The 19,941-nt window shown below is 39.2% G+C and overlaps 1 protein-coding gene across 2 annotated transcripts; it reads right to left on the reverse strand.

Annotated features, from left to right (window-relative positions):
* Positions 1–500: 500 nt before the first annotated feature.
* Positions 501–19,655, reverse strand: top3a (DNA topoisomerase III alpha). 2 transcript variants are annotated; one of them, XM_088333108.1, is made up of 19 exons: positions 19,175–19,655; positions 18,837–18,896; positions 18,676–18,749; positions 18,431–18,506; positions 18,143–18,251; positions 17,842–17,985; positions 17,552–17,722; positions 17,359–17,459; positions 15,825–15,899; positions 15,665–15,747; positions 15,287–15,497; positions 15,037–15,222; positions 14,838–14,967; positions 12,210–12,323; positions 11,964–12,129; positions 11,715–11,861; positions 11,467–11,589; positions 5,023–5,714; positions 501–1,044 (listed from the first exon to the last, which is right to left on the reverse strand). In XM_088333108.1, the coding sequence occupies exons 1-19, from the start codon at positions 19,385–19,387 to the stop codon at positions 890–892; spliced, it is 3,030 nt and encodes a 1,009-aa protein (XP_088189234.1). In that variant the 5' UTR covers positions 19,388–19,655; the 3' UTR covers positions 501–889. The 2 variants fall into 2 exon arrangements, with proteins under 2 accessions (XP_088189234.1, XP_088189238.1); XM_088333112.1 differs by having other exon boundaries at positions 19,571–19,650.
* Between the last annotated feature and the right edge of the window lie 286 nt (positions 19,656–19,941).

The raw sequence follows: 19,941 nt of genomic DNA on the forward strand, positions 1-19,941 counted from the left end.
AGTGTTGGGATCCTTTAATGCTCTACAGCAAACCAGCCAGAGATAAAATTTGACTCGTTTCTGGGTGTGGGGAATTTTTGCAACATATTTACAATTATGGGGAGAATTAAAACACGTTCTGTGCCCAAATTGAAAAAAGAACCCATCAGAATACCTTTGAGTCCAGAATGATAAAAAATCAAGTGTTTTGGGCACACCCGAAAAATAACAAGGTCATCTCCAGTCAAGTCATGTTTATTTGTATAGCCCTTAATCATAAAGAGTCCCAATGGGATGATTTTTTTTCTTTTCTTTCTTTTTTTTGTAATTATCTTACGTGGATGACACGTTTTTTTAAAAGAAAATCTTTGAACTTGCTTTATAAACTCTTCAAAGTTCCATCTATTTTATGGCCGCGGACCTTTAGTTGTGATTTTGTGGTTGAAGAGAAACGAGTCAGAATGAGAACTAGCTTGAGAACAATCTTTTCCGGATAAGCAGAGCAAAAATTAAGGCGTCCGTAAAAACAGAACGTAGAAAACATATTTATTTGTCAGTCCTTATCAAATGGAAATGAAGTAAAAGAAAAGTGAGTGCCAGTGAAACCGTTTTCAGCAATGGCGTAGGCATACTTGAATCAAAAGAAAAAGGATGAATAGATGTTTCATCCAAGCCAAGGGCGGCCGTTACCTTTCTGAATGTTGCGCTTTACAAAGGCGACAAGCTTAAGTATAATCACCTTCCTTTTCAAAGTTCACTTGAAGATGGGCAGCATGCCAAATGCAAACAATCGAACATTTAGACGATGACGCGTAGAAAGGGTTCAGGGACGATTGCTTGTTTCTGAAGATTTATTTGACGAGAAAGCAGACGAGGTGTTTTGAGAGTGCGAAGCGTCCATGTGCCGCCGTCACCGCTGAGGACAAGTGAGGCGCGTGTGTCCGGGCGTGTGGCAGATGCCGCAGGAACGAACTTTCTTTGCGGCGGGGGGTTTGTCTGCCGTTGGCTTCCTCCCTTTCTTTCCTCCGTCACCGTTGCTATGAAACCCGACGGCTCCGGAGCCACCTGACGGCAAGAAGAGGTGAAATGTTGTTTACGTGATGTGACATGTGACTTCGAAAAGTGGTGGCTTTGCGTTTTAATAAATAGTTCAAAAGTACACTGACAACTCCACAAAATATGCACCATATTTTCCGCACTATGAGGCTCACCAGATTATAACATGCGCCTCCCAAAAAATAAGTATTTCGTGATGTTTTTCATATACTGTATGAGGCGCACATGATTATAAAGCACATGGGATTAAAACTACAGTAAGGGCGAGGGTTGCACAAAAAGTAAAAAAATAATCATATTTGTTGTGCATTGATCGATCAGTCTGGAATATATCACTGATCACAATTGCATAACATGGGATGAAACGGGACTCGAACCCGGATTGGAGCGGGTAGCATGCCAGATCCTATCCACTCGACCAGCGGTTCTCAACTAGTCTGACTGCAGGACCCACCATCCCACTCTAATTAAAATAATTTGAAAATCCATTTTTAAATGTATAAAATGAAAGGATTGTGCAGTTTAAAGCAGACATAGTAGAATGTAATGTAAAAAAAAGACCCAGCTGCTTAAACTAAAATATTCCTTTTAGTGCTCACTTAGCTGCAATTATAATAAAATCCAAAATTATTCACTTCAGTCACTTTGTCTTCAATCCATTTCTCATATATTCTCCGCTATTTCCGCATATGGCCATGCGCAACATGAGTAAACAAACTTTATCTATGAATTCAAATTTGGAAGGACTTATTGCATCTAATGTTATGGAGTTTAAATGGCCCGCAGTTACTTTTTTTCCCTTTCTTAGCATAATATTTGCAAAGGCCCATGACCAACTGAAATTGGGTCCGCGACCCACTTTTGGATCTCGACCCACCAGTTGAAAAACACTATTCTAGACTACTGGGGATACAGACGACACATAATATATTACATTATCACATTATCCCGATTTTAGCTAACCTGCATTGGCTCCCTGTTAGCTTAAGATGTGATTTCTGTTGGTATTATACAAAATCATGCATGGAATTGCTCCCTCATATCTTTCAGATTTAATCTCCCCCCTTTTCTCCTATCCGGAACCTTCACTCTGAAAATGCTGGTCTACTAGTGATCCAAAGAGACAAGAAGAGATCCGCAGGTTCGAGAGTGTTCTCCATTCGAGCCCCAGTGTTTTGGAATGCTATTCCCCCTGATATTCGATCCGCAACCTCAGTGGAAGTGTTAAAACCTAAACTTAAAACACTCTTCTATTCTATAGCATATGAATAACCTGTATTTTATCTTGACAATATCTGTGTATTATTTATTATTGCAATATCCATTGCAGCCTGGTCCTCCTGGAAGGGGGATTACCTCATGTGAGGTCCCTTCTCAAGGTTTCTTCATTTTCCTCATGTTGAGGTTTTTGAGTTTATCCTTGCCCTCATGTAGGTTCTAGATCAGGGGATGGTGTAATAATAGTCTGTGGTTTGCAATAATTGTGTTCTGTGCAGCTCTTTGAGACTCTTTGTGATTAAGGGCTATACAAATAAACATGACTTGACTTGACTTAAGTTACAACTCATCATCACACTATTTATAGTCACAAAATCAGATTTTTGATATTAGTAACCTTAGTCGTGAGAATATTGTCAGATATTAAACCGGTCCGTGGTGCAGCAAAAGCACCGCTGAAATACAGTATTGTATCTCCATATCGAAGGGTTTTTACGAAGCTTAGGTAATCGAGTTGTCCTGAAAGATAAATAAATGCATGGCCGCATGTATTTAAAACTTTTTTTGCTTACAATGCTTAGTTTAAGCTGAGAAAAAGTGAAAAAAAGTTTTTTACCGACTACCACTCACTTTCTGTTTTCACATTTCTAGATAAACATATCTAGTACCGTGACTTAATTGTAGTATGATAATGAGAAAAGACCTGATGCATTTTCATGTGTTGTCCGTATCCCTAATATTCTTGTGGATAGGGAGTCAGCGCTGTTCCCGCCACGATCTGGTCCAATCCTCGTTGCCACCATTGTAATGCAATTGTGGTCAGCATTAAAAGGTATCGACTGACTCATTATTTCACAAATACGGTAACGCGTTTCCAATTCTGTTTGCATATACAATATGGCGAACCTGCATTCTAAGGTTAAAGTTTCTGGAGAAGTTGGGGTTTTTGGTGCACCTTAAAGTTCAGAAATTACGGTAAATTTTCTATAAGAAGTGAGGACTCTGGCAAAGTTTGGGCCTCGCCCCGCCGTATGAGAAGGGTAAGACATGATGCTGCAATCACAACATTTCACCAATTGATGGCACACTCAAATCACATAGAACACTGTTGGAGTCCACCATCCCTTTTTAGCTGTATGATTGGTTTGACAATTACGTAAACGGGACTTCAGTGTACCTTAGTTATTACATGGTCTATAATGCACAGTCTTGCTACTTTACTAAATTTGCATTTTGTATTGTGTTCAGCATTCCGATTGGCTAAACAGTTTCATAGCTTTCAGTTCACATAAATTATCAAACTTTTATTTTGACAGTGCAGTAGTTAATAAAGAAATAAAACATCTCATCTCATCAGCTGCACCGCTTATCCTCAGTAGGGTCGCGATGGAGCCCATCCCAGCAATCATCGGGCAGTGGGCAGGGGACACCCTGGACTAGTTGCCAGCCAATCGCAGGGCACACGGGGACAGACAACTCACTCGCTCAGTCACACCTAGGGACAATTTGGACCGGCCAATTCACCTGACATGCATGTTTTTGGAATGTGGGAGGAAACCGGAGTGCCCGGAGGAAACCCACGCAAGCACATACAAACTCCGCACAGTAAGGCCGGGAGCTGGATTTGAACCCACTCAGGAGGTTCCCACGACCTCAGAACTGTGCCGCACACGCGCTAACCACTGCGCCACCGTGCTGCACAGAAATAAAACATTTATGCAGTAATTGCACAGTACTTGGGGTGGGGGGAGGCGGACAAAATCGTCAGGGTCCACGGAGGTGTGTGGGTGGGAGGACATGGGGTTATGTTCGAGTCAGCCAAAATCACCCTTCTCCTAATTATTAAGAAATAAAATATGAAAATTTGGGTTTGCTTTAGGCTTGGTCCCTCAAATCAATAAATATTTTGGGCTTGAACGATCTCACCTTTATGCTACAATAAATTATAAAAACAAACAAAAACAAAAAAATGCAGGGATGAGCATGCCGTCAATATCTAGCACCCTCCCCAGGCACACACACCGTCTCCTATTCCTCCTACAAAATGTGCTCCGCCCTGAACAGCTTTGCTAAAAGTACAGTCAAACCAGATAGGCGCAGTGGGAAATAAGGCTGAGGGCTCTTTAAAATGTTGAGAATTGTCAACACATACTTAATAAAGTAAATATTTACATTAAACTTTTTAAGGCTTAATCTTAAATGATGCATCTTACCTTTAAAGCATCTCAGATCAACATCAATGTGTACTATTGTAAGCTCAGGGCCATAATCGAGTAAATGTCAAGGCTACATTTTTTGTTTGTTTGCCAATATTTTTATCTTGTATTTGATTTAGCAAGACATTTATAAAATGTCATGCAAAAAACAATTGTTGTTGCATTTGGAATTCTTCCATGCATATAATTAAATAAAGTGATAAAAAAATCTGAGTGTTTCATAACATGATAAAAGGTTCTATTAATAAACCAATATAATGTATACAAATATGTACATAGATGTCCATACCTATATTTCTACAAGCACATTATAAAAATCTAGTAAGCATCTCTTTTCATCATCCATCTGATCGAGACCCTGTATTGGCAGATCCGTACATTGAACTTAGTCAATCATGTCCATTCCTTTTGGAAAAAGCCAATTGGGGACCTTGACTCAAACGTTTTTCCTACGCCCGGGATAGGACAAGAGTACCAATGTACTGCAGTTGTTAAAGGTGTATGAACACTTTCGAACAAAAACACATGAACAAAACTCGAGTGCGCATCTTGCCTTGAATTGAGGTGTTTTCATCAGCCCACTGGAAGAAGTTACACTGCTGGTCCCTTGGTTTTCCACAGATGAGAAACAGCCGTGCTTTATTGGGCCCTTCTTTGAGCACGGTGCGAGTCACCGCGGCCTCGTTGCAGTTACACGTCTGTCCTCCTGCGTCTCCCGTAGGTCCGCCGCCCCTTCCGACGACGTTTCTGGACACCGCAGATTGTCTCAGAGGCTGTGAGATTCCCGGCGGAGCTGGTGGTGGTGGCGGGGGCCACTGATTTTGCGGCGCACCCGGATGGCTCGGCTGATCCGCCCACAGGAAAAAATTACAGGTTCCCAAGATGCACTTGTAGAACTGCCGTCCTTGGTTGGGACCTTCTTTGCGCACAGTCAACAAAATCGCATCCTGACCACAGTTGCACACAATAACTTCACTGTGCCCACTGACACTATTGTTCCCTGGTGGCGATAGAGGCTTAGGAGTCCAAGTGGGGGCCGAGGGCGGCGCACGAGGCCTTGCGTTTGAAGTTAACGGGCGAGGTGGCGCTTGTCTGGAAGTGGCTTCTCTTCCTCCTCCTGACCCTCCTCTGACATACCTGAGGTCCAACACTTCTCTGAGGGTCTCATCACAACCACCAATGCATCCCACAAACTCCAAAGGCATCATGGCAGGAAGGCTCCCCCTTCGGAACTTGAACTTTAACCTGAAAGGGACACAGTTTGAAAACGTCAGTCAGGATAAACAAAAGCATATGCAAATGACAGTTTCCATTAAAAGGGATTTCTGAGGAAGGGCTTGACTGCCCTGTGGCTGACTGGCTATAACTTCGGCTACAACGTTCAGAAGTTTCAGGGTAAATTCCAATTATCGGCCTTTCTGTGTGGAGTTTTCAAGTTTGTTGAAAGATATTTTGTGACAGTCATTTTATTTTACAACATTCCCCAATTGTTCCAATACCATTGGGTCTAATTGGTTCAGCAACAGTGTCTCATTAACTTGTATTATTAAGACAATATAATAATATTTTGAATATAAATTAACTCTTTAAATATATATATATGAGTAAAATAACTTTAGAATATCTCATTTAAAAACAATAAAATCCATGATGCTTGCTTGCACCCTTTGTTTGTATTCCTACCGCTTGTTAGTTGGTTGATAAACTTTTTTATCTTTCTGCTGCTGCCGCCACTCTGCCCCCGCACCACCCTAGGCTGTCCACCCAATCACACAAAATTCTACGGGAAATACTGTCCACTACTTAATGATAATAAATAGTTTCAAGTCACATGTAAGTTTAAGTATAAACTGTATATGCAATTTCTTGGGGGGAAAAATTGTATATTAGCGATGGAAACCTGTTCCAAAATGCTATTTGTATTCGTAGCCGTAAATCTTTAATTGTGAAAGATATAGCTGGGCGATATGGACTTTTTTTTTATGTGGATAATTTTCATATTTTTTGGACAGGATTAAAAAAAAAAAGAATCCCTTTAGTTACCAGTACATGTGCATGTACCGTTTCAGGAAAACATAGTTGATAAAGTCAAATTTATTTGTGACCATAAGAACTTTTAATTGCTTTTGCAAGTTTGTTCATTATGTATTGCATATTTGGTATAAAAGCACTGACAATGCTATCACAACGGGTTGTCATAGTGACAAGCAAAGTAGGATTTACGGGATCAGCAACATTAAAAGTTTTTGTTTGTATAATTAGGTTCCGAACAATATTCCAAATAAAATGTGAAACAAAAAAAAAACAGTTTTTGAACCAAAGTGCTGCAGCTCAGCCTTAGGTTGGTACATGAGAAAAGTTGCTGTGGCAACAGATAATGATGTGAAGAGCACAATGTGATGCTGCTATTCAAACATGCCCTATATTTGGACATTGCTCTGGCATTTGGGTGAAGGGTTTAGCGCCCACTAACACACACACGTTCAGGTTTCTGTATAAGTGAAGATGTAATAAATATACAATATAACAGAATCATTGTACCATAGTATTTTGTATGTAAATGTAGAAATGTGGGAGGGCTGATTGATTTGTACACATATGGCAGGTAAATCTACAGTAATCCCTCGGTTATTGCGGTTAATGGGGACAGAAACCACCCGCGAAAAGTGAAAAGCCGCGAAGTAGCGACGCCCCTTCAAAAATGCTTAAAAAAAATTGTATTATTTTATTTTATTATAACTATTATTTAGACCTGCGAAGCTCTGAACCCGCGAACGTGGAACCACGAAGTAGCGACGCCCCTTCAAAAATGCTTAAAAAAAAGTTTTTATTTTATTTTGTTAAATTGTTTTATTTTATTATTATTTTTTTTTGACCTGCGAAGCTCTGAACCCGAGTACGTGGAACCACGAAGTAGCGACGCCCCTTCAAAAATACCGTATTTTCCGCACTATAAGGCGCACCGGGTTATAGGGCGCACCCCGAAAAAAATAGTTTTTCGTCCTATTTTTGACATACATAAGACGCACCGGATTCTAAGGCGCTACAATGGGAACGTGGACAAAACAGTCAGATAGTTCAGTCCAACTTATTACCCCCTTAACATTCCGAAAGCTTGCAAAGACGCAAATACGTGTCGAGAACACGTGCGGATGCGGTGTCCGTAAGATGTCACTCAAATGCATCGTTCCATCATTCGGAAGGTTAAAGTCTTGGGATTCAAGAAATGCTAACCATTCCTTAGTATCTATTTTCTTTTTCGCTCGCAACTTTACTGTGCATATGACAATAAACACTTGGAATTCAGTTTAATTTAAAAATAGACACTCCATTCCATCCATTATCTGCACCGCTTATCACAGAAACATCGAGTTCAGTCTGAAACAAGATACAGGGACAATATAAAACTCGGAGTAGCTCACCGAAGTCGTTGTGTTCATAATAATGTGCAGCCAATGTCCTCTTATATCTGTGAGGGTAGTAAATCCAGGAGAATACAATATTTACAAATACAGAATAGAAAAAAATGCTTTCTCTATGCCGTCAGCCACATGCTATACGCATTCATCTTTTTCGGCCAATTGCAGGCTTTGTTTCGCCGTTTAAGCCAATGCCAGCCTGTAAATGATAAAAAGGATCCGCCCCTTGACCTCCGAATAACTTCAGCCAATAGTGATCGATTCAAATGATGATTGACACATTGGTTAGCCAATGAAAAGCCGGTAAATAAATCCCAGCATACACCGCGTACTACTTGGCGTTCGGGGGAAAATCTAGTCGGCGGCTGCAAGTTAGTTGGAAAACTTTGCAATTTTAAAATTGATCCATAAATAAGGCGCACTGTATTATAAGGCGCATGGTCAGCTTTTGAAAAAAATAAAGGCTTTTAGGTGCGCCTTATAGTGCGGAAAATACGGTACTTTAAAAAAATATATATATATTTTATTTTACTATTATTATTTTTTAGACCCGCGAAGCTCTGAACCCGCGAACGTAGAACCGCGAAGTAGCGACGCCCTTCAAAAATGCTTTAAAAAAAAAAAACGTTTTTATTTTATTTTTTAAAATTATTTTTTTTTATAATTATTATTTTTTAGACACGCGAAGCTCTGAACCCGCGAACGTAGAACCACGAAGTAGCGAGGTCCCACTGTATTTGCAATGTTAAATAATGAGCTTTTACTTTGAGCTTGGGTTGCTCTGAGTCATGATTTGCATATAATAATACAATGTGACCCTGTGCATTTTGAGTTGAAAGCACACACGCAGGGACACACGCATGCACGTAACTACCCCCCCACCACCACCACCACCACCACCACACACACACACAAAGATAGGAATCATTAACCACAATTTGGTGATCATCGTATTTATCAATCGAAATTACTCTCACATAGCTGTTTTCACAGCTATAAATACTTTCACCTTTAGACATGATTGAATAAACTAAGAATCTTTGAGAGGCTTTCAGAAAAAATGTATAAATGTTCCTAACAGCTTGCAGTGTTAAAACGCGTAAAATAAAAAACTGCATTCCAGACAACTCTACAGCAACGATGTGACACTGAAAATCATGGCATTGCCAAAGAGCTCAGCTGATTACAACTAATTGCTTATGATGATCTCATCACCGAGGGCAGAATTTCATGTTGCCTTTTCAGTATGCACCTGCATGTAAATGTAGATGGTCTCCATTTATATAGCGCTTTTCAAGTCACTGAAGACCTCCCAAAGCTCTTTACAATGTGCTTCACACTTTTTTTTTACACACACTAACTAACCAATAGCAGCGTCAGCCATGCAAAGCAAATACCTGCTTATCGGGGGCATTAGGGATTTTGTGTCTTGTCCAAGGACACTTCGACATATAACACGGAGAAACCGGGACTCAAACCTGTGACCTCTTGATCTCAAGACGAGCGCTTTTCCTCCTGAGCTACTGCCGCCCATATTTGCCTTTTGATGAGTAGAGATGTTCTGCACCACATTATTTTAAACCAGGGGTCTCAAAGAGATAAAAAAAGCAAAAATATTTTTAAGAAATTTAAGAGCCACACCATTTATTTTAAGACAAAATTCAACCAAACAACCATACCCGCTCTGCAGACAAAAGCAAAATCTTCAAAGCATTGTATTTATAGGGTGACAGTCGGTGATTTTATCAAATGTTTGAAATAATAAGTTATGCCAGAGCCTGTTTTCCATAAAAAGAAATATACCACTTAAAATTTGTCTCCGGTCCTGGCCAGGTCTCAGCTCAACAGGCAGCCGGCGAGCCTTGGCAGGTGGGCAGCCAAGCTTGATCAAGCTAGTGGCCAAACCAGAGGGACAAAGCCTGCAACCTCATAGAAGCCTCAAGCCACCAGCAGTCAACCTCTCCTTCAACACTATGCATTCTGTGGTCATCGTCTCAACCGGCTCTCAAGCCTGCCAGGATTCCTCATCGCTCTACAGCCAAGGACATAAAGAATGGGCCTTCATCTTCATCAACGCAGATCATCTCGTTGCTGCTAGGTATTGGTGTGACGTAAAATGGGGAACTCTATCAAAATACAATAATGTGATAATCCAGCCAATGTTGTTGTCTATCCAAATGGTACCAGTTTAAGTTCTCAACTTCTAGTTTTGTTTTGTTTTATTTTTTTTATTATTGTTATGTGTTCTATTCAAGCTTCTTCAGTAGATGATTAGTAAAAGAAAAGCCCAAAAATCCAAGAGTCTGTGTATGTCTTGATTGAATTATATTGAACGCTCAAAAACATAAAAATAATTCACCTAAGGTGTGTATAGTCACCCTTCAGAATAACTAAAGAATGTTTTTCATCTGTTTTACTGACATTATGATCTAAAAACGTATGTGGTGCTCCAAAAAGGCGAGATGAGTTTTTAAAAGAATAAACTCGGATCTTCAATTAAATTGGTCAATAAATTGTTTGTTAGAATCATTTATTTACCACCGATATTCGCTACAAAGGCTCGTTTTTACCATTATTTTTGTCGTGATTAAGGTTTTCCAAACAAGGTGCGACCAGAGTCCTTTTTAAAAAATGTCACAAACGAGAAGGATACCTTGGGCACAGATGGTGCTAGGTAGAGAGAAGACAGTACATGCTCTATGTGCATAGATCCGCTCACCTCTACTGCTTCCCCAATAAAATTACTTTAGGCGATTGGTTGGCGCTTTGGGGTGTTTAGTTTGTCCTGTGGGTACTCATCATGTTTCAACAGTGAACATACCTTGTTTATATCACTTCCATATACAGGAGAGCCTAAACTGGGTCTTTTGACTCGAAACTGTAGCTGGGACTCTGCCCTGTATATGCTGGACCAAATGCGTCACTTCAGCTTTAAATATACTACATTTGGAAAATTACATAAATGATTAGCATGGGCATCATTTTATCTCTGAGCCAGATGTACTCATAAAAAGAGCCATACTTTCCCGAGCCGTGTTTTAGACCAATACCAGAATTTTGACTAACCAATACTGATACCACATACTAACACAATTAGTGCATTAAATTTCGTTCATTTTGCAAAAAAAAATACCTTTAAATACCAACATATTTGTTTAAATTGCATTTATTTACTGGCAAACTATACATCGTATAATTTCAGCTTCATGGTTTTCAAAAAATAGGCCCTAAACCAGGGGTCTCAAACGTGATGCATACGGGCACCAGGGAGCCTGTTCTAACTGCTCACTAGTGCTGGGTCATTTTGATTTTCAAGTAAAATTATTTTTTTAGCGGTTGACTGAGTCTATTTAACCAGACTTTCAATACCTTACTTGGTAATAACATAGTAACAACATAGTAACATGTTACATTATTTTAAAAATGCATATCAAACTGGGTGCTTTTTGTGCTTGTCAGTTGCTTTAAGCTTTAAAACATGTTGGAGACCTCTGCCCTAAAATATAGGCAGTCAATTCCTGGTATTGGTACTCGTTCATCCCTATTGACAAGTGGAAATTCCAACTCTTGTTACTTACATGTGAACAGGGGACGGCCGGCAAGTGGAACAAATGCTGTCATGTCGACAGACCTCCAACACTGTGTCAGGAAACCATACGGCTGTTTTGCAGTCTGGGAAGCCTACACAGGACAGGAACTTACTATAGCAGTGGGAGGGGGGAAAAATGGTGGTACATGAATTCACTCCAAGATTAGATATCGCTTTAACATGTCGATTTAAGTCGAGCTAAGGATTAAACAATGGTTATGGTCATGTTTGTCCCACCCGTTTCCTTCTTTCCTCTTTTTCAGCACCATGTCCTGTCCACATTGGGGACACTTCCTGACAGGCAGCGGGATCTCCAGGTCTTGCTGCTCAATTTCAGGAATCTCCTGAGCAGCACCCAAATAAGGCGAAAGGGCTTCATCCAACCTGAGATGGCATATACAAATGTACTTTTTCAAGGTTGAAATGAATAGTTTATATTCATTTTACTAGAAGAAGTGGTCGACTATGTAATTGCAGAACACTGACTTCTTTGCCTTTCTGACTGACTCAATGAAGACAGCCTTGTATTTCTGGATGTGGTGCATCAATACACTCATTTTTTCCTTTCTTCCCTCTGATACGAGCTTTAGGTCAGCTTCCAATTCGGCTCGTAGATGCGGTTTTGACATTTCATAGCCCATGGAGTTGTAGCCTAAGCCAAAGGACAAAATTTTTATTTAGTTACAAAATATACCAACACTCCAGCGAGCAAGTGGGAGTTAGTTTCTACACCTTCAACCAGTCCCATGCCAAGTTCCCCAGGGAGAAATCTCTGATCAGCTGTCAAGCCAACGTACATGCGGCTTTTGATAGTTTCAATGTGATCCGCATGCGTCGCATCCGTCCCTGTGAGAACACAATGCCGAAATTCACTCTGATGACTAATAATGATTATGAGGTAGTTTAGGGTTTTAACTATTTAAAATGTTTGCATGAATGAACAGTATTTCCTGAGTTATAATTTCCCTAATACAGGGAATTTCTTATTGAAATACCGTATTTTAAGCACCATAAGGCACTATTTTGCAATATGTTGTGTATACATTAGGCGCACCAGAGATCAAATTGAGACTACAGTAAGATCGTCCATATACAATGGGAAAGGAACCTGAATAGTGGTGGTGAGAACGCCAACATATTACTACTTTACCACTATTGTACAGATTTCAAATGAAAAGGAACGCATTAGAGCTTATCTCATCAACACACTTTTTTACTTAGGGTGCTGGGAACACTGATTTGACAAGTAGATTCTGAATGGTTTAACAGTCTCTTCACTTCTTCACCTGAGTGTCACCAACCTCTGTTTAATATATGTATCCGTAGATACAGTGCCGTGAAAAAGTATTTGCCCCCTTCCTGATTTGTGTTTTTTTTTTGCATATTTATCACTCACAAATGTTTCAGATCATCAAACCAATTTCTATATCACGTAAAAACAACCGGAGGAAATATAAAATGAATTTTTGAAGTGCTGACTTTATTTATTAAGGCACAAATAAATAATGTTTATCGATTTGATCAATTATTGCGCAATCATTGCTCAAATATGGTATTACCATAAAACCTCGCATGGCAACGCAAACTAACAATTACTGTACGCATTTCCAATCTTATCCGTCCATATTCTTTGGTATAAAGTCGCACCGGGTTTTAAGGCTGATTTTTCCCTGCCACATACCGCTCATTTCTAAAGAGTGGGATGAAGCATTACATCTAAATACAATGGCAACTAGATGATGAATGTGTTGTATCTGAGTCAAATCCCTCCCGAATTTATTTTACACCAGCACTTAATATTACACACTGTCCCTTTGAATTTTACTGAATTGTTGATACAAATGCCAATCTGTTTTTACAGTATTTTCAAGACCATAATGGTGCACATAATAGTCTCAGATTTTCTTCAAATTGTGTGGCGCGCCCTGTGTGTGATGTAAAGCCGGGGACAAGCTCGGTGGCGTTAGGGCGCCTGCCCCGAGACTAGGACGTCTTTGTTGTTGTAAGCTGGAGGAACCCCTAAAGGGGCACCTGCGCCCTAACATGCGGTGCGCCCTCTGTATGTGTTAAATTCAGGAATAGAACCAGCAACAGAGACTGCGCGTTTTAACACGGTGAGCCCTACGGTCGTGAATTTACTGTAATATTCGACCGCTAGATGTTGTTGTATTGTGTAGTGCAACTGAAAAGGATAAGCGACCAGGGGGCGTTAAAACAGAGTAAACAGAGCAGATCTGCCAAACTCCTGAGTCCCGACAGGCTTGTGAATCAAGGCCGCTGTTTATATTGATATTCTTAAAAAGTCTGTGGTAGAAAAGCATGTGTGTAATTAAGAGAGAGTAAAAAGTGTATTTAACTTGTTTTAGGGAAGCACGTGCAGGTTGAGACTGATACATTAGCTCTTATAATAACATTAGTTGGAAAATCAAGCATATGTGTTTGTGATTGAAAGAGAGCATAAAAAGCATGATGAAGTGGAAAGCTGAGTGATTAGCTGTTACCGGAACATAATTTTGTCAATCTGGCTCCAAAGTTTTGATGCACTTTTGATTTTAAGTTAATTTAAGTCATGTTGGTTGCAGTGACATTTTTTTGTTACTGTAAACAAATCTGGGATCTATTTAGGTTTGAAGCCTATTTTTATTTCCTGTACTGTCAGTTTTCAGTTTAAGTGAATTATGAGTCATGATAGTTGTGTTGAAGTTCTTATTTACTGAATAAAGTTTCAGGGCGCTATGTCAGTTTGATGTACTTTTATACGAGTTGCTTCTAAGCCAAATATTATTTTCTGCACTGTAAATTTTGGGTGTAAGTGAAATACTAGTTATGATAGCTGTGTTGAAATTTTATTGTTTTAACTGGAAAATGTTTCAGAGAGCTATCAAAGTTGTATTTGAATTAAAAATAAATCTTTTTTTTTGCATGAGTAAAAATTTCTTACGCCAATTTTTAAGCTTTAACAGCAAATTAATATCGCCTCCAAATATAGGTTATCGGCCTCTTAATACTAATAATCAGTACCGGCCCTGAAAAATCCATATTGGTCAATCCTTAATCAATACCAATATCAATAGCAGAATTTTTCTGCTTCCATTATCACCAAAACCCCCTCTCGCCATCACATCGCCCCTGTCCTTCAACAGCTTAGGTGTCCTGAAAGGCACTTTGAAATAAAATGTATTGTTATTATTAATGTGAAAACTCAATCTCCACCATTTTAAAGAAATACCCATAAATTCCAATATAACATTTTCATTTGAATTTCCCCAAATTAATGATCGTAAAAAAATATATATATATATCTTACTGATCTGAATTGGTACTTTGAAAGCACAGCTTCAAAATTTGTTTACGACATACCGATGCCATGCTTCTCCATCAGCGATATGAGGTCGGCTTCAGTGAGCAGCTGAGGAGGACTCGTCTGACCGTCAACCATCTCTATGGCAGAGGGCTGGAACTGAAATCCTTGGTCATACACTGGAATCACCTAAACAAATACATTTAAAAGATAAAAAACGATTTTGCCCACACAACAACACACACGCCACTCTATTACCTTAGAGCTCCATTTGTCATAAGGATAGACATCCAGGTAATTCCTAGCAACGATCATGAGTCCTGAAGTGAAAAACTTCTCCTGAGCAATGTCTATATCCACAATGGTTTCCTGCCCCAAAGCATCCTGGGAGACACAAGCAAGGAAGTGCCGGACAATGAACTCATACAAACGTGCTTCATTTCCCTGAAAAAGAACAACAGCTGTGTTAAAAAAATCATTTTGTGTGAAGGAAATCAAATATGCCTACCTGCAATGTGTTTGTGTATTTGGTTGGGTGTATTGGAGGATGAGCTTGGTCAGAGTTTTTTCCCTGTCGAGGATTGGGACCACCAGGCTGGTCCAGCACCCGCTGGGCGAATGCCCCCCAGTTAGGACTCTGAATCTGCTCTTCCACCAATGGGCCGATGGAAAGGGATGCTGGGAAAATGTTTGTTTCCGTGCGGGGGTAGCTGATAAACCTTCAAACAAACAAAATGTGAATATTTCCATCCCGTTCATCCAGAAGGATTCACAATATTACCAGTAAATCCAGGAAAATAAAGGTTTCTCAAATGGTTAAGTTATCAAACAAAACAAAATATATAGTGAGGGTATGTACTGAAAATGAATGTTGACTCAGGCTCACCCTTGAGTGTAAAGTTTCTCTGCAATTTTCATCGTTTCTTTAGCACTTATTTGGAGCTTTCGAGAGGCCAGTTTTTCCAGTTCCTTATGGGTGAAAAAAAACATAATTGACCTTGAAGAACAGTCTGAGGAACAGCAAGTGTGTGGATGTTTCACTTTACCACAGTGTCCAATGGCAATGGTCTCCATTTGCTTTTTGGCTTACTGCTGACTGAGGTGACTGTTGCTACGGGATTCTAAAAAAAAGATTTGAAAAATGCATAACTTAGATTCTATTTATTCAAAACAGCCAAATTGTTGTTGTTGATTGTAGTAAATGGTATAGCAGAGTCATTCTAAATAGAATCAACTGACGGATTATACCTCAGCCATTTAGATTTTCAGAAAAATTGGTGTACCTGTTGATAGCAATTTCACAACACAAAATCTAAAATTTCAAATCAATTGGTGTGGGGGAGTAGGAACCTATGGCCCATAGAATCCTATAATTTTCCTCAAAAAAGGCTGTCACTGCCTTCTTTTGAATCATTTTATCTCAGGGATTATTAAGTCATTTTTCACCTAACACATCATCAGAAAAGGAATTTAACAAGGTTTCCAATTCTGAAGCAGTGATTAATATTTTAACTTTTAAATTGACATTGTGGATCACTTACAAATAAATTCCATGGAAATTTTCACTTGAATTGGAAGCAATAAGGATTAAAAGTATCCATACCTCATATATTCCTGTAGGAATGTTATAAGGTCATAGTATTTAAACTAACGCGGTGGATTATACAACCCCACTTGGATTTTTATGAAATCTGTTTTACTTGTTGAATGTAATTGCGCAATAGTGTTTCTAAAATTTTAAGTCAATTGGAGCAAGGGTTGGGGTCCTACGGCCTAAAGAATTTTGAAATTTTCTGCAGAAAAAAAGTACAGTTGCTGCCTTTCTTCAAACCCTTCTACAGATATAGACATGATTTGTGTTTTACAAAAATTTCTCCAGTAGACATGAGTACTAGATACATTTTTGCAAAACAAAAAATCATGGGAAAGGAAATTAAACAAGTATTCCAAATCTGGCATAATTTCCAAAATCGGTGCATGTTTTGATAATATTATTACATGACAAAGGTTTAAAGAATTAGTGGGATGGACATAATTTTTTTAAGGAGTCGTTGATCAACAATGTTTATTTCAAGGTCAAAATATTAGTCACAAGTTCAAAATACTGGATTATGTGATTCACAACGTTAAATTAAATTGAAAATCATTACTAAAACATGCACTGATCCTGGAAATAATTATCGATTTGGAATCTTTGTTAAATTTCCTTTTCTCAGATGAAAACGTTCAAAACAGAGCAACAACAACCTTCTTTAAAGAAAATGTAAAAATTCTGTGGGCTGTAGCTCCTAAAGTCCTGCTCCGATTGACCTAAAGTAAAAACGATTCAGTGTTGTGCAATTACTATAAATGACTACACCATGGGTTCCAGGGGACGAGCGTAGAGTCAGCTAAGTTGGCTGTAACAAGTCTTGGTGAGCCCAGCCTTCAGTGTTGGTATGAATGAAAAAAAAAAACGTGTTTGATAAGCTAGTTGGGTTCCAGCCCAGAACAGGTTGTGATATGTGGGCAGGGCCTAAGCACCTGCCATCCAAAAATTCGTTCAAGTTTTTTTTTCCTTTTCTATTATTTGGACCTTACCTCCATGCAAATCTGGTACAGCACAAGACAAGCCGTGTGGCTGAAGAGACGGTATCTTTTCCATCCAAATTCCACAGTGTCCTCGTCCACTTCATGCAGGACTTGAATAGAGAGGCACAAACACACTTTACTTTAGTTAAATTTATCCATGAAAAAAAAACATCTTTATGGGAAATCTTGTGCGAGAGTGCACCCTTGATCTTGTAGAAAGTCTCAGGGACAAAAGCCTGAATAGCTTTGAAACGCTCCACCACAAAACCCAGAGTGGGAAACTGGCAGCTTCCGTAAGAGATGAGCTGATTTGCTAGAGACTGTGGGAAGATCTTCTGTAGGCGAAGAGTCTGGAATCTTGTGAAAGAAGCCCCTGCACAATTTCAGGAAGACATTTTTTAAAATAATTTTTCATCTGAGGCATTGCACGTTTTTGAAAGGAACTTTGACTTGTACTGTATTACTCAGAGTGATGCTGTATGTGGCTCTCACCTATCCGTAGATCGAGCTCTTGGCGGACATCAACGGCATCGCTGATGTTCACATCAGGCTCTGTTAGCGTCTCGCAAGCTCTCCGAATGGAGTTGAGTGTGATTTCAGAAAACTTTGCTCGAAACACTTGTATATTTGGCTTCACTAAAGGATTCACAACAATTTGCAAAAGTCAAGCACAATAGCCACCAGTTCAGCTTACATTTTTAGCTTTTTATTTCAACTAAAAGGAGAAATGGAGCAGAAGCAACTATAAATTGCTTGTTATTCATGGTATTGTTATAATTTAAATTAGCCTTACCTGCTTGACAGACATTTATTATTTCAAAGCCAATGTTTTCTCCTTCCCTGTCACAATCAGTCCAGATAACAAGGGCCTGGCATTGTCTCACTTCCCTTTCCAGAGTACGCTGCATAACAAGAGGGAGAAATAGGCACCATTTTTTACAGCTAATACTAACAAACAACATCCCATTCAGGTTGACTTATAAAACACAAATACAGACTAGAATGATACATAATTTCCTTTAATAAAAAATAATTATTAAATAATATTTTTAATCATTTTTCAATGAGTAAGTAGACATGCCTTAATTTGTATCATGTTGTCTGGACAATACTTCTCCACTTCAGCATCAAACAAAAGCACAGGATTGCAGCTTAACCTTCCAAAAGAAAACACAAACATGCTATAAACTGCGGCACATAAAGTTACATTTCTACTGCACAAATGACACCAAACAGGCTCAAACAAAAAAGTTGGTGACAAGTCAAGCCTAGTTTATTTGTATAGCCCTCATCCACAAGAAGTCTCAAAGGGGTATCCAAACTTACCATTTATGATAAGGAGCTTTAAATTCCAGACCTAATAAATGCCCCGAGACTGATGTCATGGACACTCTCACATTCTTGTTGTAAATATAAGGAAACACGCAATTAGAGAAAAGAATGCACATCAAACCAAATGCAAGGTGTGTTACACACTGTTCACATACCTGACCGAATAGATGACACTCAAACTCATAAATCTTATTAAACTTGGACAATCCTTCCTTCTGTAAAAAAAAATACACAAGGGGAGAGTGGGGTGGATTGACAAAGGTTTAAAGACACATACACAAACCGAATGACGATTTTAGAATTTCTCAAACAACTTGTTGACATTTCTGTAAGACATTTTTGTACAGCTCAAAACCATTGTCTTCTACATATGTAGCTCGAGAGACATCTCATCATCGTTCTAAGATATTAGATGAACCATCTGATGTGTAACACTATACAGTATTGACCACTTTGTAATATTATCTAAGGATAAGAACAAATAAGGACTCACCCGCATTGACCTGCCATTGGACATAATTTCAGAGATACCTTTGGCTGCATCATTCTTCTCGGCAACACAGAGGACCCTTTTTATCTGACCCCTCCGCATCGTGTCTATTTTTTCCAATGAGCCTTGTGCCGCAGAACGGCACCTGAGCTGTATACCTGACCCTTGGTAGCCCAGTAGAAGCAGATGCTTTGCAAGATGGGTCACAACTTGCATGCCGAGCTGCTATAGGCGTTAAGTGGCCTCTTCGCCATTGACACTCGATGCCCTCAACTGTGTTAGCATGTTAACATTGCTAGTTAAGAACGAGGAGATACTGTTTGCGCGTTTGCGGGATAAAACCGTTCAGAATATAAAATTTAGAAAATCAAGCACCAATATCATAAAGGTTATCATTACCTTAATACACATAAAAACTAACACTTTGTTAGTCCGTCATTAACAAGTAAAAGTTCGATTGTTTACAAACTGCGCGCCCGCCACTTTTTGCCGTAATCTGATATGATGTCGTAAAATCACGAGAGTGGCGTAAAAAGCGAGTGGCCTGAACAAACCAAAACCTGTGAGTGTCACTTAGAAAAACACATTTAAAACTTCTTGCTTGTGAAAATGACATGTTTTATGCAATGGAGGTTGAAAAATGTCCCATGGTCACGAACCCGGGCTTAAAATAATTATTTCAATGTCAACCGAATAAGTCATTACGACTACATATTTTTTATATTTAGAAACATAAAATAAAACAAAGCTCCGTTTATTTTGCGTCTGGC

This window comes from Urocampus carinirostris, chromosome 1 (assembly GCF_059441175.1).
Source record: "Urocampus carinirostris isolate Australia breed hairy pipefish chromosome 1, RoL_Ucar_1.0, whole genome shotgun sequence".
NCBI lineage: Eukaryota > Metazoa > Chordata > Actinopteri > Syngnathiformes > Syngnathidae > Urocampus > Urocampus carinirostris.